This window comes from Oncorhynchus keta, chromosome 11 (genome assembly GCF_023373465.1).
Source record: "Oncorhynchus keta strain PuntledgeMale-10-30-2019 chromosome 11, Oket_V2, whole genome shotgun sequence".
NCBI lineage: Eukaryota > Metazoa > Chordata > Actinopteri > Salmoniformes > Salmonidae > Oncorhynchus > Oncorhynchus keta.
This window is the reverse complement of record NC_068431.1, coordinates 50124656-50147896: the sequence shown is the minus strand read 5'-3', so window position 1 is coordinate 50147896 and position 23241 is coordinate 50124656. Positions and strand designations below refer to the sequence as shown.

At 44.6% G+C, this 23241-nt stretch overlaps 1 protein-coding gene across 1 annotated transcript; it reads left to right on the top strand.

Annotated features, from left to right (window-relative positions):
• Nucleotides 1-20239: 20239 nt before the first annotated feature.
• On the top strand, nucleotides 20240-23241 carry LOC118390510 (endosialin-like). The gene has a single exon (XM_035781156.2). The coding sequence runs from the start codon at nucleotides 20483-20485 to the stop codon at nucleotides 22553-22555; it is 2073 nt and encodes a 690-aa protein (XP_035637049.1). The 5' UTR covers nucleotides 20240-20482; the 3' UTR covers nucleotides 22556-23241.

The window sequence follows — 23241 nt, the reverse complement described above, 5'->3', positions numbered from 1 at the left end:
GGGTAGAGCAATGCAGCTTATAGACATTAGTAGACTGCTTGACATTTCCACCATTATTACTATGCCCATCTCTGTTTCACATCAACACTTGCAGCCCATTTCCACCATGTTCTTGAACAGCTGCACCTCTAAGAAGACACGTTGGCAGTTATCCTGCTCTCTGCACGTAAGGCAAACAGTTACAGAAGCCTTGAAACCAGACATGTTTAATACACGCATGCGCTTCAAAATACAAATATATGGTGCCTTCTGAAAGTATTCCGACTCCTTGACCTTTTCCACAATTTGTTACGTTACAGCCTCTTTCTAAAATGTATTGAATAAATGTTTTTCCTCATCAATCTACACACAATACCCAATAATGACAAAGTGAAAACAGGTTTTTAGACATTTTAGAAAATGTATAAAAAAACGATTTAAAAAAATGAAATACCTTATTGACAAAGGTATTCAGACCCTTTGCTATGAGACTCGAAATTGAGCTCAGGTGCATCCTGCAGTCCACAATCATCTCCTTTGTCTTGATCGCGTTGAGGGAGAGGTTGTTGTCCTGGCACCACACGGCTTGGTCTCTGACCTCCTCCATATAGGCTGTCTCATCGTTGTTGGTGATCAGGCCTACCACTGTTGTGTCATCGGCAAACTTAATGATTGTGTTGGAGTCATGCCTGGCCGTGCAGTCATGAGTGAACAGGGAGTACAGGAGGGGGCTGAGCACGCACCCCTGAGGGGCTCCTGTGTTGAGGATCAGTGTGGCAGATGTGTTGTTACCTACCCTTACCACCTGGGGGTGGCCCGTCAGGAAGTCCAGGATCCAGTTGCAGAGGGTGGTGTTTAGTTCCAGGGTTCTTAACGTATTGATGAGCTTTGAGGGCACTATGGTGTTGAACGCTGAGCTGTAGTCAATTAATAGCATTCTCACATAGGTGTTCCTTTTGTCCAGGTGGGAAAGGGCAGTGTGGAGTGCAATAGAGATTGCATCATCTGTGTATCTGTTGGGGTGGTATGCAAATTGGAGTGGGTCTAGGGTTTCTGGGATAATGGTGTTGTGTGCCTTGACCAGCCTTTCAAAGCACTTCATGGCTACAGACGTGAGGGCTACGGGTCGGAAGTAATTTAGGCAGGTTACCTGAGTGTTCTTGGGCACAGGTACATGTGGTCTACATAAACATGTTGGTATTACAGACTCGGACAGGGAGAGGTTGAAAATGTCAATGAAGACACTTGCCAGTGCATGCTCAGAGTACACATCCTGGTAATACACCTGGCCCTGCGGCCTTGTGAATGTTGACCTGTTTAAAGGTCTTACTCAACATCTACGGAGAGTGGGATCACACAGTCGTCCGGAACAACTGATTCTCTCATGCATGTTTCAATGTTACTTACCTCGAAGCGAGCATAGAAGTAATTTAGCTCGTCTGGTAGGCTCGCAAATAGTTCGGGTAGCCATTTAATTGCATGTTCATGAGTCTTATGGCTTGGGGGTAAAAACTTTTGAGAAGTCTTTTTGTCCTAGACTTGCCACTCCGGTATCGCTTGCCATGCGGTAGTAGAGAGAACCGTCTATGACTGGGGTGGCAATTTTTAGGGCCTTCCTCTGACACCGCCTGGTGTAGAGGTCCTGGATGGCAGGCAGCTTAGCCCCAGTGATGTACTGGGCCGTACGCACTACCCTCTGTAGTGCCTTGAAGTCGGAGGCCGAGCAATTGCCGTACCAGGCAGTTGTCGTGTCTTTGGCTATGCCGGATTAAGTGATATGACATGCTATTCTATAAAATAATTTCTCTGTCATTAATATTACCTGATTGAGCTAATCATGTAAATGTAATTAACTAGAGAGTCGGGCACCACAAAATAATATTTATAGAGCTGTTATCTTCCGAATAAACTCTTAAATACCTAGTAATATTTTACATCAATAGCCGTCAATATCAATTGTCATCTTAATTCGGGCTCATCTGAAAGTTGTAAATTATTTTATCTGCACGAACCCTGGCTAACAATTTGAATCAGCAATACAAAATTGGGTTTAATTATTTATTTACTAAATACCTAACTAATTACACATACACACAATTAATCAATTACAAATTACGTCATAAAGGAAAACGTCTCTAGCGGGCGGAACAGATATGACAGCTTGTTACACAAAGGAAAAGGGGCTGGGTTTGAGTGAAAGAGCGGGAGACTGAGGAACACAGGGAAAAGCTGTGCTATCATAAATACAGTGTCTTATGCATTCTAAATTACTGCCCATTTGGAAAAGGAAAATGCAATAAATATTTACTCTGAGCTGCGCTTCAGTAGATGGAAGGCCGTGTTCCAAACCGAGTCCTTTGAAGAATGTCTCTGGTGGTCAATAGCATATGTTGTAGTAACATTGTTGTGTGGTAGACGGGATACTCTGTCTGTTCCTTCCTAACCTGCGTTTGCAAGCTGCGGTTGCTAACTCAACGGCTAGGAGATATCACTTCTGTAGTGAATAAGAGTTCAAAGTTCATAACATTCGCAACCAAAGCTCACGCTTATGTTGGCTTCATTCTGTAGTTATTATCTGAACCATTCTGACATAGGACCGTCGTCCTCACGTCCTCGGAACAGGAAGTTATGTTCTTGTCAAGGCTTTATATAGGAAGGGAGAAATGGGGTGTGTTTCATAGTTTACAACCTCTGTCTCTTCACGTGGGCGGGACACTGAGTGAGCGGCAATATCTTATGAAAACCCACATCTCACATTTTAGAAACTAAAATCACATTTCATCCCATCACAAATAATTTCAAATTCAAACATTTAAATTGAACAACAATTCCATGTGAATCTGATAACTCTGATGTGTAGACTTTCCACTGTAGAGTTTGTCATCTTATCATTGATGAGAATGTCTCAGATGACAACCGAACTGACATCATATTCATTAAGTACCACCGCATATGTTCAATTGTTCGGATTACCAGAATATAGTTAATTCCCCACATTCTGATGTTCCCAGAATCTCTGTTAACCAAAGGTTTTTTTAAATGTAACCTCAGTAGGGTAGAGAGAGGATAAAGGGGGGAAGAGGTATTTATGACTGTCATAAATCTATCCCCCAGGCCAACGTGATGGCACAGTGATGGAACCAGTCAGGATGCTCTCGATGTTGCAGCTGTAGAACCTTTTGAGGATCTGAGGACCAATGCCAAATCTTTTTAGTTTCCTAAGGGGGAATCTTTTTTTATTTTACCTTTATTTTATTAGGCAAGTCAGTTAAGAACAAATTCTTATTTTTAATGACGGCCTAGGAACAGTGGATTAACTGCCTGTTCAGGGGCAGAACAACAGATTTGTACCTTGTCAGCTCGGGGATTCGAACTTGCAACCTTTCGGTTAATAGTCCAACGCTCTAACCACTAGGCTACCCTGCCAAATATACTTTGTCGTGCCCTCTTCACGACTGTCTTGGTGTGTTTGGACGATTCTAGTTTGTTGGTGATGTGGATACCAAGGAACTTGAAGCTCTCCACCTGCTCCACTACAGCCCCATCGATGAGAATGGGGCGTGCTCGGTCCTCCTTTTCCTGTAGTCCACAATCATTTCCTTAGTCTTGGTTACGTTGAGGGATAGGTTGTTATTCTGGCACCACACGGCCAGGTCTCTGACCTCCTCCCTGTCTCGTCATTATCAGTGATCTGGCCTACCACTGTTGTGTCATCTGCAAACTTAATGATGGTGTTGGAATCGTGCCTGGCCATGCAGTCGAGGATGAACAGGGAGTACAGGAAGGGACTGAGCACGTACCCCTGGGGGGCTCCAGTGTTGAGGATCAGCGTGGCAGATGTGTTGTTACCTACCCTCACCACCTGGGGGTGACCCGTCAGGAAGTCCAGGATCCAGTTGCAGAGGGAGGTGTTTAGTCAGTGTGGACTACTGCGCTCCAGTCCCGTCTTGGTCCTGGAGGGCAACAGTGTATATTAATCAAAACAATGCTGGGTAGAATATCAGCCACCAGATGTATTTTTCTGTTGTTGAAAAGACAGTAAAATGTGATAACAACCAAGCTGTGCAAGAGCAGACATTTGTCGAATGTGTTTAAATATTTCCTGTGTCTTGTGCTATTGGAAACCCTGCTCTCCCAGTACAATGCACAAAGGCTGCTGTTCACTGACCCTGTGTCATGTACATTTTTCTCTAAATGGACTGGAATGTTATACTCTGTGGTTATTTTCCTTCTTCCTGAGTGTAAGGCATGGGTTTAGCAGCTGACAGTTTCTGCCCAAGGTGTCTTGTCATCTGAGTGGGTTCACATAAAAACCACACTTATCAATTGACGTGGGTTCAAAACGACAGAAATATGTTTTTGAGTGTCTCTAAATGGACTCAGAAGCATTGGTTTAAGATGGTTTCAGTTCGAAAACGAGTATTTCCATTCTGTCTGTTTTCTCAGTATTGAGAGAACTCAAGATCCAGGAAACTTTCATTCCAGCGTCCTCATGAGGCACTGTGGCAACAGCACAAGGTCAAAGACGCCGCATCACAGAGAAGTAACTGGAGACTGCCTGGAGTGTATTAACATACGGCAACCGCCAAGCTCCGCTAATAGCCAGTTCACAGGCCAAGGGCCCCCAGAGACATCCCAGTGATCCACAGGCAGAGGGTTCAGGACCACAAGCAGAGATCAGTGGGGTGTGTATGTGAGCATGTACATGCTTCTCTGTGCATGAGGTCTTGTTAAAAAAAAAAAAGAACAATAATGGCAGATATAAATAAATGTCCCCTCCCCTATTATATGAATGAGAGAGAGAGGTTAAGAGGCATACAGATGTTAAACAAATCAAGACAGAACTGTCAATACAATCAAGAGAGCTCTGTCAACCCCTGTCAAACAATAAAACAATTATCTGGGATATTTAAAAATCTAGAATGTTGAATCACTTGGTAAGAATTATGCAAAGCTAGCACAACATATTATTTAGACAGAAAAGTTTCGTAATGGTCAAGGACCATCGAATATTATTCCAGAACCAACCATTTACATGAGTCATTTAGCAGATGCTCTTGTCCAGAGCGACCCCCCCCCCCTTCCCCCCCTTTTCTTTAGAGGGAAAGTCCGTGGACTTTTTTCCCCCACAGGCAACCATCAATAGTCTGAGGCTTATCAATAGTCTGAGGATTTGATTTCCGTAAAGCTTTAATGTGCCATTTCACCTCCTATTGTTAATGCATTTACCATGATCCATTCACATAGACATTTTATAGTCCTTCGCGTAGTCCTTTTTGGCCTTTTCTTTCCAGCCCTCAGAAAGGCACAGAAGGACACACGGATGATCGTGAAATATGGAAAAACTGAGGCTCTGGTAAATGAATGATCTATGAGTCATTTTGTACCCAGAATATTCTCTTACTGCAGTGATTCCTTTCGATATGACTTAAGAGAGGAGGAATGATCGCCATTTGAAAAGGACAGCAACAGAATATGTTACTGCTTTTGCTTACAGTTGTAATGATTTGCACATGTAAATCTGTCTGGCTGGACTCACTGTAAAATCACCGAAGTGATACATCTCCAAACGTTAATCGCGGCATCATACTGTAGCGTTGTGAAATAAAATATGCTCAACTGTGAGTACAGAACGTACAGAACTATAAAGATTAGATAAGCATTTCAGCAAGAGCCCCGTCGCAGATGTGTTGACAAAATCCCGTGTGGAGAAGAGGTGGCGATAATAATCAGAACGTTTCAATGAACTCTTCACGGGTGTCTGAACGACAGAACAAATCAGTCTCTGGGAGAGTACTGCTCAAAGTAGGGCAATCTTTATCAATCTTAGCCACCCACTGATACACAAACACAGATCAAGTATTTACATCATTTCCCACCAAAGATAAGTCTTAATAGCTAAAAAAAATGTTGATGAAGGAAACAGATATATCATTAATGTGTTGGACAGAGATTTCAGTGTTGGCCCAGGAATCGGATTATTTTCCCCTGTTAAAAAAACACTGCAACTATCCGGGACGTATTAAGCACTGTAACGGGAGGAGGTTCTCCATTTCCACCTCTTTGCGCAAGAATTGAGACTGAACAGAGTTAAGACTGGAGGAAAACATCTGCCATTCTGGTATCTGTCATCTCAGCACTCAAAACACTTACACTATAATACGGTCATCCTCTATATGCAGATATAGCCCGGAGCCTCCACTCATCTCTCCTAGCAGGAAGCCAGGGGGGCTTCAACCCCGCTGTAGCTGGACTACATGTATTTGTACTCTCACACTAGGCTGTATCTGCAGCCTTAGATAGCTGTGTGGACCATATAGATTCTATCATTTACATGTAATTCTATGGTGTAGACATTTCCTATAGTGATAAATAGGTCCTATTAGGGAGCTCATTATAGCTCTATTATGTTGACACGCCACCCTGATGGGACGTCTATGCACCCCCGTCATTAACAGCAGGAACCCGGGGTAATAAACAGGGAATTCCACAATGGACACATTAACTCCATGAAACTACTGTTCGCGGTCAAGGTTTCAATGTTGAATGAGTGTTTTGAATTTTGAATGTGAATGTGGATTTTTTGTTTGTGAAAGAGTGATTCCCTGGAAACATTTTCTTATTAATTGCAAACTGTTTGAGACAGTGTGTGGATATAATTATTCATTTTTTCCTTTACTCCATACCAAAATCAATGGGAATTTGTTCCCTTCCATTAGTTGACCATATGGCTTTAGTTAATTGTTTCAGTATGTCTAATGGGAGTCTCCAGCGGCAGGGTTGGGGAGTTACTGATTACATGTAAAGTTGCATGTAATCTGATTACAAAACAAATGTAATCAGTTAAGTTACCAGCTAAAATATTGTAATCCCATTACAGATACTTTTGAAAAACTAGATGATTACTTCTTGGATTACTTTTTTATTCAGATAGGATGAAAATATACATTTGACACATTTCTGTTTTCTCAATGACATTCAGTTCAATTCAAACCTGCTGATTAGAAGGTCCTGCGTAGATTTTATTTTCAACCAGCAATTATCAGGAGATAACACTGGTCAACGTTTTCCACACGTTTACAGTTCATCAACTGTTGTACATTATGATATGAACACAACAAAAACATAATTTTTTGACTGGGCCTTTAAGGGACATTCGACTTAACGTCTTATCCCTGTGCCTATCAGTCTTTTATTTAGATTATTATTGAATTTCAAGTCAAATTCACAATATTTTCCTTCTTCTTTGTATATATCTCCAATCATGTGTTTTAAAAATGGCGCCGGGGAGAAGGCAGATGTTTTACGTGTCCCCAGCCGATTGTGTTTTTGTTAGTTTATTTGCGTTTTTTGTAACTTATTTTGTATATATTGTTGCCACTATCGTCTCTTATGACCGAAAATAACTTCTGGACATCAGGACTGGGATTACTCATCACGGACTGGCAGAATATTTATTTTCCTTTAAGGAGTCTGACGAGCCCGACGCAAACTATATACTGCTTTCTCGGGAATAGGCCCAGATCCTCGTGATTTGCATGGAGAGGCGGCGGAGAAAAAGGAATAAACCCCCACTTCCTTCCATTCTGCTAGCAAACGTGCAATCTTTGGAGAATTTTTTTTAATTAAACGCGCAAGATTAAACTACCAACGGGACATTCAAAACTGTAATATCTTATGCTTCACGGAGTCGTGGCTGAACGACGACACTATCAACATACAGTTGGCTGGTCATACGCTGTACTGGCAAGGATAGAACAGCGGCGCCTGGCAAGACAAGGGACCGAGGGCTATGTATTTTTGTAAATAACAGCTGGTGCACGATATATAGTATCTCATGATAAGCTGTAGAACACTGTCAAGGCCGTCGAAGGAAGTAGACCAAAGAGCAGCATTGTGAGCGTACATTTGACTTTATTTTAAAAGGTCGCCAACAAAACAACAAACGAAGGAAACAACCGTGACGCTTACAGGGCTAAGTGCCACAAACATAGTTAACTACCCACACTGAAAGAAGGGAAAAAGGGCTACCTAAGTATGATTCCCAATCAGAGAAAACGATAGACAGCTGTCCCTGATTGAGAACCTTACCTGGCCAAAACACAGAAATAAAGAAACCTAGAAAACAAAAAATAGAATGCCCACCCCACATCACACCCTGACCTAACCAAATAGAGAGATAAAACGGCTCTCAAAGGTCACGTGATTTCTTAACGGCTCTCTGGATTTCTTACCTCTCCTGCACATTACTTTGTCTACCTTTTAAACTCTCCTTAATATTGTTTTGCATTTTCCTATGTGCAAATAAATAAATACAAATACATTAATTAAAATAAGGGGAAAGTAATCCAAACGTAACTTAAAGTAATCCGATTACATTGCTGAGTTTGAGTCATCCGAAAGATACATTACTGATTACAATTTTTGGACAGATAACTGGTAACGGATTACACTTAAAAAGTAACCTACCCAACCCTGCCCGGCGGCTTGTACGTGGTGCCTGGAAGCCAAAGTAAAGGACATGGGCGAGGGTATTGGTGGTCTGACCAATACAAGAAAACAGCACTTCACATCGATACAAGATGTGTGAATTTGGGCATCAACTTCATCCTTAGTCAGAAAAGTCTAGGGTTAAGAGACACGTCAAGTAGCATATAGAAATAGGAAATGATTAATAATCGATGATAAAAAAACAAATGTCTTCTTCGCAGCAGGGTAGCCTAGCGGTTAGAGTGTTGGACTAGCAGCCGAAAGGTTGTAAGTTCAAATCCCCGAGCTGACAAGGTACAAATCTGTCGTTCTGCCCCTGAACAGGCAGTTAACCCACTGTTCCTAGGCCGTCATTGAAAATAAGAATTTGTTCTTAATTGACTTGCCTAGTTAAATAAAGGTAAAAAAATATATTTAAAAAATACCAAAACTAGAAAGATCAATTGAGAATACAGAGACTCAGAGTATGTCTGCTGAACAACTGAAAACAGACTGGGACAGAGTACCTGCGCTATATTAATATCTTCAGGGTTCCTTCATACAGTAGGACTAGCTGAACAAAGGCCAGACAACCAGCCATCAATAACTTTAAAAGGCCTTAGCACTGCACTGCACACCAGACAAGGTCTGAGGTATGTGTAAATTGGCTACCAGGTCCATGGAGACGGAGGCAGCACATGGTTTACACATTAAGGAGCAATAACTTGCACTATGCGTGTGTCAGTGGTGAGGAGAGAAGGTCACACCTGGGACCTATTCAATTGGATGATGTCTCAACGTATTTACTGTACATAGAAGAGGACTATACACATACTGTATATGTGTCTTAAAGCGCAATGGCTACACTGTTCTACCAAGCAAAAAGGCAGTAACTGCTCATAGCATGGAACTGATAAAAATGGCTTTTTATTTACCTTCGGTTTCAAATCAAAGTCCAATCAAATCTTATTAAGTCACGTGCGCTGAATACAACAGGTGTAGTAGACCTTACAGTGAAATGCTTACTTACTTACGAGCCCCTAACCAACAATGCAGTTTCAAAAAAATACAGATAAGAGTAAGGAGATAAAAAAGTAACAAGCAATTAAAGAGCAGTAGTGAAATAATAGAGTCAATGTGCAGGGGCACTGGTTATTTGAGGTAGTATGTACATGTAGGTAGAGTTTACCACAGTTTCACCTTAACTTTATGCAGTGACATTAACTCGTGAACTCAATGACATTAACTCATTTTCAACCAAATTAGCAGTTACTGCCTTTTTGCTTGGTAGGGCAGTAATAGTGTAATCGGCCATAAAGTTGAGAGGAAGCCCAATACTATTTCATCAGAAGGGGACCCTAGTGATTCTAGTATATTCTGTATAGAATGTATTCTCTTCAACGTTGAGTGGATAACCCTGTCTGTTCTATCTATTGCAATTCTAAAATGCAGCTCCAGAAGTCCTTGCAGAAAAAGGCAACGGCTGGGTTCTGGCTGGATATGGAAGCAGGAGGAGCTAACAGATCTGAGACTCTCATGCAGACTAATTGAAAAGCCAGGAGAAGCAAGAGAAAGAGAAGGAGAAAGAGCAAGCCCTGCCACATACAATCTCTCTTTCCTCTGTCTGAGAGCTGCACCAGAGAGGTCCGCATGGGTCTCTGGGCTCTGTCTGAGAGCTGGTCAGATGTATTATGTCCTTGTGTCCTCCCGTCTGCTTTTAGTGCAACGGCAAGGTCAAGAGGAGAGATGTGGGGCTGAAGCCCCCTGCATGTTTTGTCAGTGTCCCAGAGGGTTAGAGTTAGATAGTCTAGTCTAGTGTGCACTTGGGCAGATGTTCGCTCTTAGTGGTTTAATTGTTTTTACCATTCCTATTGGTTGCCTAGTTGATTCATAGATTGATCCAAGACGAGTTTGGGGGGGGGACAGGTCTGGTGACTATACCTTCTCTCCACACTGTAGCCTATATACCATTCCAACATGGAATACCTCAACATGCAAACACCATCAGATATACTTGATGGCAAGAAGTGCACTGGGTTAGTCAGATTTTATGAAATATAGGAGAACATATTAACTGGAAGGATGTTCACTCTCACGGGACAGATTGCCAAAAATAACTAACTGAAAGCCACACCCCCAATAAGCCACGAATATGACTGAGACATATGTCACTGTGCTTCTATGGCTATATGCACTATGCCACTGCCTATTGGATATGTTAATTTAGAGGGCCGATTCAGGCTTAGAAATGTATGCTTTCCTACCCACTTCTCAGTATTTGGTATTAAAACTTATCTTATTCAGTCACGTAAAGTGCTCTGCAAGTGTGGCTATCTTGCGCGCTCTGAATTACATTTCATTCAATCGCCGAAAACCCTCTGGCCAACAGATTTTCTCGTGGATTTTCAATAGGGTTTCCAGTACATTTATCTTAATTAAGCAATCCCTTTAAATACGGTGTACCTTTTAGTTCGAATTTTGTTGACAGACTCGCTAGACTATATCGTGAGAACGGGTTCAGAATATTAGGGATCATTTAAAGATAGACATCTAAATATATGCATATTCGTCTCCGTTTCAGTACCAATTGGTTGATTTAAAAAATAGTCTGATCTTGTAGATTATTTAGGTTTAGGAAAGTATTTTTGAACCATTAAAAAAACAGGTTTGGAGAGCCTTTACCACAGGAAAGAAAGAAAACGGTGGTATGATTCATTCTGAAAATGTATCCATTCAGTTCTTCAACCCATTGTAAAGTTGGAAAATTAGTGTACATATCATTCCTATAGGGAGAATAGTGTACAATAGTTGGTTATGCTCTTGTCTATTGCCTGCACTAACCATGGGACTGTATGATGACACGGCCAAGTATTGCACCGTGTTTCGAGTTCAAACTGTTCCTGCTTGGTTTGCATTGGGTTACATTGGGTCCATAACAATTGAAATAGCCTACATGTTTTTATATATTATGAACTGTTACAAATGATCCTCGGCAACAACGAAACGGACGCGACAGCGTTTACAGAAGAAGAAAATGAAGGTAAACGAAAGAATGGAATTAAATGGAATGATAATGTAGGCTATACCAACTGAAGGGAACTAACAGTAGATTGGAAGTTGAATATGTGTGGTTATTAGTCATACTGATATGTGTCGTTATTGGTCTATACTGATAGTGGCTAATATTGAACATGTTACTAATTGGAAAAAGAGAAAGTCAGGGTAGCCTATAATTAAGACATTCGAGAGTGCCCATCCCTGCAAATGAAAAGGCCTTACGATTTAAATTATGCATAATGGCACAGCATTTCATAAACTTTACTGTGGGGAAGTTGATACGTTGATACACTACCATTCAAAAGATTGGTGTCATTTAGAAATGTCTTTGTTTTGGAAAGAAAAGCACATTTTTTTGTCCATAAAAAAAAACATAAAATTGATCAGAAATACAGTGCAGACATTGTTCATGTTGTAAATGACTATTGTAGCTGGAAACGGCTGCTTTTTAATGGAATATCTACATAGGTGTACAGCGGCCCATTATCAGCAACCATCACTCCTGTGTTCCAATGGCACGTTGTGTCAAGTTTATAATTTTAAAAGACTCAGTGATCATTAGAAAACCCTTTTGCAATTATGTTAGCACAGCTGAAAACTGTTGTCCTGATTAAAGAAGCAATAAAACTGGACTTCTTTAGACTAGTTGAGTATCTGGAATACAGTTCGAATACAGGCTCAAAATGGCCAGAAACAAATAACTTTCTTCAGAAACTCGTCAGTCTATTCTTGTTCTGAGAAATGAAGGCTATTCCATGCGAGAAATTGCCAAGAAACTGAAGATAACGTACAACGCTGTGTACTACTCCCTTCACAGAACAGTGGAAACTGTCTCTAACCAGAATAGAAAGAGGAGTGGGTGGCCCCGGTGCACAACTGAGCAAGAGGACAAGTGCATTAGTGTCTAGTTTGAGAAACAGACACCTCACAAGTCATCAACTGGCAGCTTCATTAAATAGTTCCCAAAAACACCCGTCTCAACGTCAACAGTGAAGAGGTGACTCCGGGATGCTGGCCTTCTTGGCAGAGTTCCTCTGTCCAGTGTCTGTGTTTTTTAAGCATCTTAATCTTTTCTTTTTATTGGCCAGTCTGAGATATGGCTTTTTCTTTGGCCAGCTTCCCGGAGTCGCCTCTTCACTGTTGACGTTGAGACTGGTGTTTAGCTCTTTTCCAGTTGTAAATTACAGTGCATGGAGAATGTTATTATTTCTACAGAAAAAAAAAAGATCTGTAAATGCATTTTCCCACTTGGAACTGGTAGGTTCACTAGATGTTATTCATGGTTTCCTCTTGGGTAAAGGTAGTGGAACTATTAGTGAATTAAATCAAGATTAGAATACGGTCTGTGTTGACAGATCTCCGCCTCACCTTCATATATTCAATCTCCATCCCGAATGAATAGCAGGTGAATAGCATGCTATCCTCATGCTTAAGATCAGAATCCACATAGAGAGAAACGTGCATAAAAACGTAATTACGGGGCCTCCCGAGTGACACAGAAGGCTAAGGCACTGAATCGCAGTGCTAGAGGTGTCACTACACACCCGGGTTTAATCCCGAGCTGTATCACAACCGGCAGTGATCGGGAGTCCCATAGGGCAGCGCACAATTGGCCCAGCGTTGTCCGGGTTAGGGGAGGATTTGGCCAGGGGGCGCTTTACTTGGCTCACTGCGCTCTAGTGACTCATTGTGGCGGGCCCAGGGCCTGCAGGCTGACCTCTGTCGTCAGTTGAATGGTGTTTCCTCCGACACATTGGTGCAGCTGGTTTCTGGGTTAACCAGGCGCGGTTTGGTGGGTCATGTTTTGGAAGACGCATTGCTCGACCTTCGCCTCCTGAGCCCTTTGGGGAGTTGCAGCAATGAGACAAGATTGAAATTGGGGAAGTAAAAAAGGGGTAAAATACAAAAAATACATTGAATTACGTTCCATTTAAGAGGGCTTAACTCGGGTCGGAATCCACCCTTTAACAAGAAAGATAATTTAGTGCCTTTATCAGAGTCAACACACCTATATTTTTGCTATCTCCTCTCAGCCTGGTGAATATTAGGAGATTACCGACGCCGGAGATGAGAAGCAGGTACGGCGAGTTGAACATTTAACGTAGGTGAGACATGGAACAGGACAAGAACAGCGTCAGAACCAGGTAACAAATGACATACGAACATTAATGCAGCAGCGGTGAACAGATGGAGAACCGACAAATATAGCGGAGGTAATAAACAGGTGATAGAGTCCAGGTGAGTCCAATAAATCGCTGATGCGTGTGACGAGGGAAGGCAGGTGTGCGTAATGATGGTGGCAGGAGTATGTAATGCAGGGCACCCTGGCACCCTCAAGCGCCAGCGAGGAAGAGCGGGAGCAGGCGTGACAGAGATGAGCAATAAAATTGTAAATGCTCCTTTTTGCTCCATGGAAAATGTATAGAATTGCAGGAAATGAGCTTTAAAACAGCTACATTTGATCTTTTCCCCATGACAAAATGTGTACAATTGCAGGAAGTTAGCTGCTTTTTGTTGGCCCACCCAATTTTTTGCTGATACTGAATCACGTCTACTTCCGGGTTGGAGCGAGCGGTCGCATCGCACTTCGCTCCGCAGGTTGTATAACTTTTTCATTACATTACATTATAGTACAACGGTTGATTTGTCTAATCTTAGCAATTTCTTCTTAGCTAGCTACATAGCCGTCCTTGTATCAGAGATAATTGCATAATTATCGTATTTCGTCGCCCTAACGTAGCCTTCACTGCTATTCGCCCAGCGGCTAGCAAACGCTAGCAAACGCCCACAGATTAGCATCACTGTAGTGCTATTCACTCAACTGAACGACTTGATTAGTTTAGTGTTAGCTAGCTACATAGCTGTCTTTGTTTCCAAGATAATTGTGTAGTTTAGAGTGTGTAGTCTTGGAGTGATTATCTTAATTTACCGAGGTTCGCTGGCCAGCTATTTGTCGTCCTTAACGTAGGAGACTCTGCTAGCTAGCCAACAGCTAACAGCTAACAGCTAGCCAACGTCACCACACACACGTCTACTGAATCGAATTCAACAACCCGGTCGCAGTCACAGGTAGTATCACATTTTCATTTCATTACAGTACAACGGTTTGATTTGTTTGATCGTAGCTAGCTACATAGCTAGCTACATAGCCGTCTTTGTTTCAAAGATAATTGTGTAGTCTAGAGCGATTTTCTAGGTTAGCTAGCCAGCTATTGTCATTCTTTTAACGCAACGTAACGTAAACAACACTGCTAGCTAGCCAGCTAGCCCCGAATAGTAGCACTGTAGAAACTATTACACTCAACGGAACAACTTGATTAGTGTAGTGTCAACAACGCAGCTACTGCCAGCTAGCCTACTTCAGCAGTACTGTATCATTTTAATAATTTTAGTCAATAAGATTCTTGCTACGTAAGCTTAACTTTCTGAACATTCGAGACGTGTAGTCCACTTGTCATTCCAATCTCCTTGCATTAGCGTAGCCTCTTCTGTAGCCTGTCAACTATGTGTCTGTCTATCCCTGTTCTCCCCTCTCTGCACAGACCATACAAACGCTCCACACCGCGTGGCAGCGGCCACCTAATCTGGTGGTCCCAGCGCGTTGACCCACGTGGAGTTCCAGGTCTCCGGTAGCCTCTGGAACTGCCGATCTGCGGCCAACAAGGCAGAGTTCATCTCAGCCTATGCCTCCCTCCAGTCCCTCGACTTCTTGGCACTGACGGAAACATGGATCACCACAGATAACACTGCTACTCCTACTGCTCTCTCCTCGTCCGCCCACGTGTTCTCGCACACCCCGAGAGCTTCTGGTCAGCGGGGTGGTGGCACCGGGATCCTCATCTCTCCCAAGTGGTCTTTCTCTCTTTCTCCCCTTACCCATCTGTCTATCGCCTCCTTTGAATTCCATGCTGTCACAGTTACCAGCCCTTTCAAGCTTAACATCCTTATCATTTATCGCCCTCCAGGTTCCCTTGGAGAGTTCATCAATGAGCTTGATGCCTTGATAAGCTCCTTTCCTGAGGACGGCTCACCTCTCACAGTTCTGGGCGACTTTAACCTCCCCACGTCTACCTTTGACTCATTCCTCTCTGCCTCCTTCTTTCCACTCCTCTCCTCTTTTGACCTCACCCTCTCACCTTCCCCCTACTCACAAGGCAGGCAATACGCTTGACCTCATCTTTACTAGATGCTGTTCTTCCACTAACCTCATTGCAACTCCCCTCCAAGTCTCCGACCACTACCTTGTATCCTTTTCCCTCTCGCTCTCATCCAACACTTCCCACACTGCCCCTACTGGATGGTATCGCGCCGTCCCAACCTTCGCTCTCTCTCCCCCGCTACTCTCTCCTCTTCCATCCTATCATCTCTTCCCTCTGCTCAAACCTTCTCCAACCTATCTCCTGATTCTGCCTCCTCAACCCTCCTCTCCTCCCTTTCTGCATCCTTTGACTCTCTATGTCCCCTATCCTCCAGGCCGGCTCGGTCCTCCCCTCCCGCTCCGTGGCTCGACGACTCATTGCGAGCTCACAGAACAGGGCTCCGGGCAGCCGAGCGGAAATGGAGGAAAACTCCGCCTCCCTGCGGACCTGGCATCCTTTCACTCCCTCCTCTCTACATTTTCCTCCTCTGTCTCTGCTGCTAAAGCCACTTTCTACCATTCTAAATTCCAAGCATCTGCCTCTAACCCTAGGAAGCTCTTTGCCACCTTCTCCTCCCTCCTGAATCCCCCCTCCCTCTCTGCAGATGACTTCGTCAACCATTTTGAAAAGAAGGTCGACGACATCCGATCCTCGTTTGCTAAGTCAAACGACACCGCTGGTTCTGCTCACACTGCCCTACCCTATGCTCTGACCTCTTTCTCCCCTCTCTCTCCAGATGAAATCTCGCGTCTTGTGACGGCCGGGCCGCCCAACAACCTGCCCGCTTGACCCTATCCCCTCCTCTCTTCTCCAGACCATTTCCGGAGACCTTCTCCCTTACCTCACCTCGCTCATCAACTCATCCCTGACCGCTGGCTACGTCCCTTCCGTCTTCAAGAGAGCGAGAGTTGCACCCCCTCTGAAAAAACCTACACTCGATCCCTCCGATGTCAACAACTACAGACCAGTATCCCTTCTCTCTTTTCTCTCCAAAACTCTTGAGCGTGCCGTCCTGGCCAGCTCTACCGCTATCTCTCTCAGAATGACCTTCTTGATCCAAATCAGTCAGGTTTCAAGACTAGTCATTCAACTGAGACTGCTCTTCTCTGTATCACGGAGGCGCTCCGCACTACTAAAGCTAACTCTCTCTCCTCTGCTCTCATCCTTCTAGACCTATCGGCTGCCTTCGATACTGTGAACCATCAGATCCTCCTCTCCACCCTCTCCGAGTTGGGCATCTCCGGCGTGGCCCACGCTTGGATTGCGTCCTACCTGACAGGTCGCTCCTACCAGGTGGCGTGGCGAGAATCTGTCTCCTCACCACGCGCTCTCACCACTGGTGTCCCCCAGGGCTCTGTTCTAGGCCCTCTCTTATTCTCGCTATACACCAAGTCACTTGGCTCTGTCATAACCTCACATGGTCTCTCCTATCATTGCTATGCAGACGACACACAATTAATCTTCTCCTTTCCCCCTTCTGATGACCAGGTGGCGAATCGCATCTCTGCATGTCTGGCAGACATATCAGTGTGGATGACGGATCACCACCTCAAGCTGAACCTCAGCAAGACGGAGCTCCTCTTCCTCCCGGGAAGGACTGCCCGTTCCATGATCTCGCCATCACGGTTGACAACTCCATTGTGTCCTCCTCCCAGAGCGCTAAGAACCTTGGCGTGATCCTGGACAACACCCTGTCGTTCTCAACTAACATCAAGGCGGTGTCCCGTTCCTGTAGGTTCATGCTCTACAACATCCGGAGTACGACCCTGCCTCACACAGGAAGCGGCGCAGGTCCTAATCCAGGCACTTGTCATCTCCCGTCTTGATTACTGCAACTCGCTGTTGGCTGGGCTCCCTGCCTGTGCCATTAAACCCCTACAACTCATCCAGAACGCCGCAGCCCGTCTGGTGTTCAACCTTCCCAAGTTCTCTCACGTCACCCCGCTCCTCCGCTCTCTCCACTGGCTTCCAGTTGAAGCTCGCATCCGCTACAAGACCATGGTGCTTGCCTACGGAGCTGTGAGGGGAACGGCACCTCAGTACCTCCAGGCTCTGATCAGGCCCTACACCCAAACAAGGGCACTGCGTTCATCCACCTCTGGCCTGCTCGCCTCCCTACCACTGAGGAAGTACAGTTCCCGCTCAGCCCAGTCAAAACTGTTCGCTGCTCTGGCCCCCAATGGTGGAACAAACTCCCTCACGACGCCAGGACAGCGGAGTCAATCGCCACCTTTCGGAGACACCTGAAACCCCACCTCTTCAAGGAATACCTAGGATAGGGTAAGTAATCCTTCTCACCCCCCTAAAAGATTTAGATGCACTATTGTAAAGTGGCTGTTCCACTGGATGTCATAAGGTGTATGCACCAATTTGTAAGTCGCTCTGGATAAGAGCGTCTGCTAAATGACTTAAATGTAAATGTAAAATATAACAGATGTTGATGAAGTTGTGAAATTGTGTAGCATAACCTCAATGTGAACTGCACCCCAAGTTTCAAACTATACAAAGATAAATTATTCAGTGTTGCCAAATCAGTGAAATAAACCATTCTATTAGTCAAGTTAATAGAAGTTATTTATTTAGTTATGATTAAGTTTGAATAAATGAGTTATTTAGTTTTTTTGGTCATGTGTTCATCAACACCAGGTCGGGGAAGCTCAAACTGCGGAATGGATATATGCATGGCTTTGACAAAAAAAAAGAATCAAGAGGTGAAATTGTAAAAAACATATTTTAAAAAAGGAGAAGGAGAAAAGAGAGATTAAAGGGATTCCATGCTCGATAAGATCTGCAGAGTTGGCCTGCAGGAAGTGATCTCGTACAGTTCAAGTTCTCTGTTTGCATTGAAACTCCAGCCAGTGGAGCAGGCCAATCTGATACACATCTGAAACTTCTTGATCAGATTCTCTTACATAATATACAGACATGCATAGAGGAGCAGACCTAAGTGTTGTTTCCCTACCACTGTGTCAAAAGACAAGGGCAAGGGCTAACCTGACCATCACATTGTTCATTCCAAAAATGAAGATGAATTGATGACAAAAATAATCTGTGGAGTACCTGAAGGTAATGTAACTGAAATAACCTAGAAAACAAATTCATCCAGATATCAACAGCAGGAAGACCCATTCCTCTATATTTGTAGCACTCTAAGCCCTCAGCATGATACTGTATCTAGCCTACTAGCATTATGGAAAACACGATCAGGTTGCCATCTGGAAGCATATTATCCTGAACCAAAATTGTTTGACTTGGAAAAGACCAGTAAGATATTGGACTGTTTGAAATATACTGTGTTTTGCCCCTGGGATGGTCAAAAAAAGCAAGACTGTCACGCCCTGACCTTAGAGAGTCTTTTTATGTCTCTATTTGGTTTGGTCAGGGTGTGATTTGGGTGGGAAATCTATGTTCTGATTTTCTATGTTTTTGTAGGTCTATGTTTTGGCCGGGTATGGTTCTCAATCAGGGACAGCTGTCTATTGTTGTCTCTGATTGGGAATCATACTTAGGCAGCCTTTTCCCTTTGGTCATTGTGGGAAGTTATCTTTGTTAGCTTCACGGTCGTTTGTGTTATTTCTTGTTTTGTTTGGTGACATTTGAAATATTAAAAGGAAAATGCACGCTCACCACGCTGCGCTTTGGTCCACTTCTTCCCATGACGGTTGTGACAAAGCCAGGCTACCTGCCGTGACAGTGATGCAGTAGTGGGCCCTAAAGTATCAAAAACAAAAGGTATACTTAATTTACCCACTATAATAGAATAGATTCAGAGAACAATAACAGCCATTGCTTGAACTGTGACTGTTGGATGACCTGTACAATGGTAGAGTTCCTACTTGTATTGGGAAAGCGGCAATGAACTTCCTTGCTCTTTTTCATCTTGACCCTAAAAAGCCCTGCACACGAAAAAAGTACTTGTCTGCATACTCTTCCATTTCCCTCCGATTTTGTAAACCTGCGTAGTCGCACATCTTGGTCCAATCATCTAACACTCTACCGATGTCATAATGAATTTTGTCCCTCCTGTCTTTTCACATTTTCAGGCGCAGTGTGCCGAGGATGAACTGTGTGCCGCGGATGAACTGTATTCATATATAATGAATAAATCCAGCCACGTATAAACGCTCTAAATGTCACAGACAACAGACCTTTCAAAAAAAAGACCAGATGTTTACAAGAAGCTGGACATGGAATTCAGTACCCATGATGGAGTGTCTCACGGTTGAATATACATCAGAAACAGAATGGAGGGGGGAAAAAAATGTCTAAACGACTAGACTATAGGAGTAATCAGTCCCTGGGACAAAAACAAGGATTTATCTGAGTCGCCACTCTTCCTCTGTCTGCAAAACTGGGATAGTGAAACAGTTTCCATTATTGTGGATGGAGCTGAAGTGGTTGATGTGGTTGGTAGCAGGGTTGCGAGAAATTCCATTAAAAGTTATGAAAACCATATGGCACAAGGGAAAACCACAGTCCAGCACAGCAGCCCCCCTCCTCCACACACTCAGTCATTACCCGCCCCCTCTTCCAAAAACATACAATCCTTTTTCCTTCATGTACCCTCCTTCTTTCTTTCTTTCTTCCCTCCCTCCCCCCTCTTTTCTTTCTCCTGCAGATCAGTTAGAATGCTGCTAACAACGCAGAGGTAGACAAGCAGGGAGCTCAGGAGAAGGCCTCGGACTAAATAACTCTGACTAATAACAGACGTGTTTTGTTCGGGAGAAGTGGTCGAACATTGAAACAAGGAAGAAATAAACTTTTTTAATTAAAAAAGAATAATAATTTAACTTGGAGAGAGAGGTGTAGGGAGGTGGGAAAAAAGACAGTGGTTACAGATGGGGAAGATGATCTGTGCCTTGCGCTCCTTTGCTCTTCTGTGGGCCTGCTGGCTTCCCTGGACTCTGGGACAAGAGCTGCAGGAGCAAGATGCTCTCTGTGCTGCAGGTGGCTGCTACGCCGTCTATTTCCAACGCAAGACTTTTCGGGAGTCAGCAAGGTTCTGCAAGGACAAAGGTGGTTCCCTGGCAACCCTAAAGAGTTCTGAGGAGGTGGCTGTGGTCCATGAGCTCCTGTCGTCTGTGGAGCAACGCGGACCACGGGCCAGGGTCAGACTGTGGATGGGGCTCCATCGCCAGCCCAGGCAGTGCTCTGCCACACGCCCACTCAGGGGATTCCAATGGATCACAGGTGAACAGGACACGCAGTACACCAACTGGCTGAGGGCGGACTCACCTAGTACCTGTGCCGCGCCCCGCTGTGTCGTCATGAGTGTCAACACTGCTGCTGACACCCGGGAGCAGCACGACAACTTCAAGTGGCTGGATGGCTCCTGCTCGCTGACTGTGGATGGATTCATGTGTCACTACACCTACCGGGGGATGTGCCCTTCTCTGAAGAGTGAGGGAGGCGGACCTGCTCTGTATACCACCCCTTTCAGCCTGCTCAGCACCATCCTCACTCACATTCCCTTTGGCTCAGTGGCCACCCTTCCCTGCCCAGATAATGAAGACAGCTTAGGAGACCAGTCTGTTCTTTGCATGCTGAGGGAAGACGGGAGTGTGGGCTGGTCAAAGGATTCCCCCCTCTGCTCTGATGGCCTCCAGGACTGGTGTGAAGAAGAAAATGGTGGCTGTGAACATTTCTGTCAGAATGCTGAAACACAGTATTACTGTGAGTGTTCTGACGGCTTCACACTGGCAGAGGACGGCCATACCTGCCAGCCGAACCATTCCTGTGGCAATGCCAACTGTGAGTTTGATTGTGAGGAGACCGCTAAGGGATTCCGCTGCAAATGTCCAAACGGATACCTGCTGGCACCTGATGGACGCAACTGCCTGGATGTGGATGAGTGTCTCCGGGCCCCCTGCCTTCATATATGCGCCAATTCTCCTGGGACATTTGAGTGCCACTGTAACCAGGGCTATGAGCCCGATGAAGATGGCGAGTGTGTGGATGTTGACGAATGCAACGATTCCAGTCGCTGTGAACACCGATGTGAGAACGTACCCGGTTCCTTTGCCTGCCACTGCCGCCAAGGCTACACTGAGCTGCCCGACGATCCAGGCTTATGCCAGGACGTGGATGAGTGCCAGACCTCCGCCAGCTGCCACCAGAAGTGTCTCAACTATATGGGTGGGTTTGAGTGCTATTGTGAGGCAGGGTATGAGCTGCAGTCAGACCAGTACTCCTGCATGGCTATTCCAGAAGGCGATGACCAGTATTCATCAACAACCACCTCGTCCTACCAAACCTGGGTTACAGACCAAGACTGGGTTACAGACCCCACACGTTTGGAGTGGCTGACAGAGCAGACAGTCCTTGAGAGGCTTCCGACTGACCTAGGCTGGTTTACAGAGGCCCCGCAGGAGGAGACAACATCTACACCGGTTCGTCGCAGGCCGTCGGGTGGCCGTAACTCACACTGGGGTGTTCTCGCACGGAGAAAGCCCGCTCGGAACACTGTCACAGCCTCGCCCAGCTCCTCCTCGCAGGAAGATGATGACACTCAAAGCCAAGCAAGTGATCCCTCAGTGGTGTCCAGGGTTAGTGACAGCCACCGCCCAGCAGTCCAGAATGACAAGGGAACTGGGAGAGTGGTAGAAACCACAGACATAGACTCTGACGCTAAGGCCACCACCACCACGCTCAGAGTCCCATCTCCAGCCCAAACAGTGTTTGCATCAGGGGCCCAGTGGCCTGAGAGTAAAGGCAAAAGGAAGGATGACAAGAGCTGGCTACTAGTAGCACTCCTGGTGCCCTTGTGTGTTTTCATTGTGGTGATGCTGGCTCTAGGCATTGTGTACTGCACGAGCTGTGCTGTAGAACAAAACAAGAGCATCACTGACTGTTACCGGTGGATCAGCACCTCCAAGTCAGAGGGGGAAAACAAGGCGAAATCTCGTGCTTGACCATTAGAGGTGACACTGTCTTTTTAGTGAATAGTTCTGAAAGAGGGGGGTGAATAGGGAACAGGGTTGAATAAAAGGACACAGACAGGATCCAGACCACCCATCTGATGGCCTCTGCCGCCACCACTTGTGAAACTGGACCCCTGCAATACTCCCGTGGAACATCCCAGCGTCTCTGAAGTCCATGTAGGAAGAATGCTTATTTTTGGTGCTCCAAAAATCACGACCACATTTAAATGAAGCAGTGTTTTTTTTTTTGTGTTTTTTTTTTTTGACGTTGTAAAGATATGATAAATGGTCATGAGGACAAGGGGATATGACGTCGTCGAGAGGAAGTGGATCCTATTTCACTGCTGGTGCTTTTTTTTGCCCACCGTCAGAAAATATCTTAAGTAATTGTTCATTCAACAGGTGATAAAGTTAACGGCATTATGTGGAGTAGACCTCGTCGTTGAGGCTGCTCATAATAAACAGAATAAACTTCAGAGTACTAATTTAAGAAACCCAGATGACAAACAATCCCATCACATGAATTGTGTGGAGGTGAAAAGAAACGCTCCAATTATATAATATTTGGATATGTTGCCGTTTGTGATGTTTACCCACGTGTGTTAGTCAGGCCTAATCAAATTGTGTCCTAGATGCACTGAATATGCATTGGATTTGAATAAAGTCAATAAACCATT

Bases quoted from the DNA above. Each gene is read 5' to 3' on its own strand.
- LOC118390510 (XM_035781156.2), top strand. From the start codon at position 20,483: ATGGGGAAGATGATCTGTGCCTTGCGCTCCTTTGCTCTTCTGTGGGCC.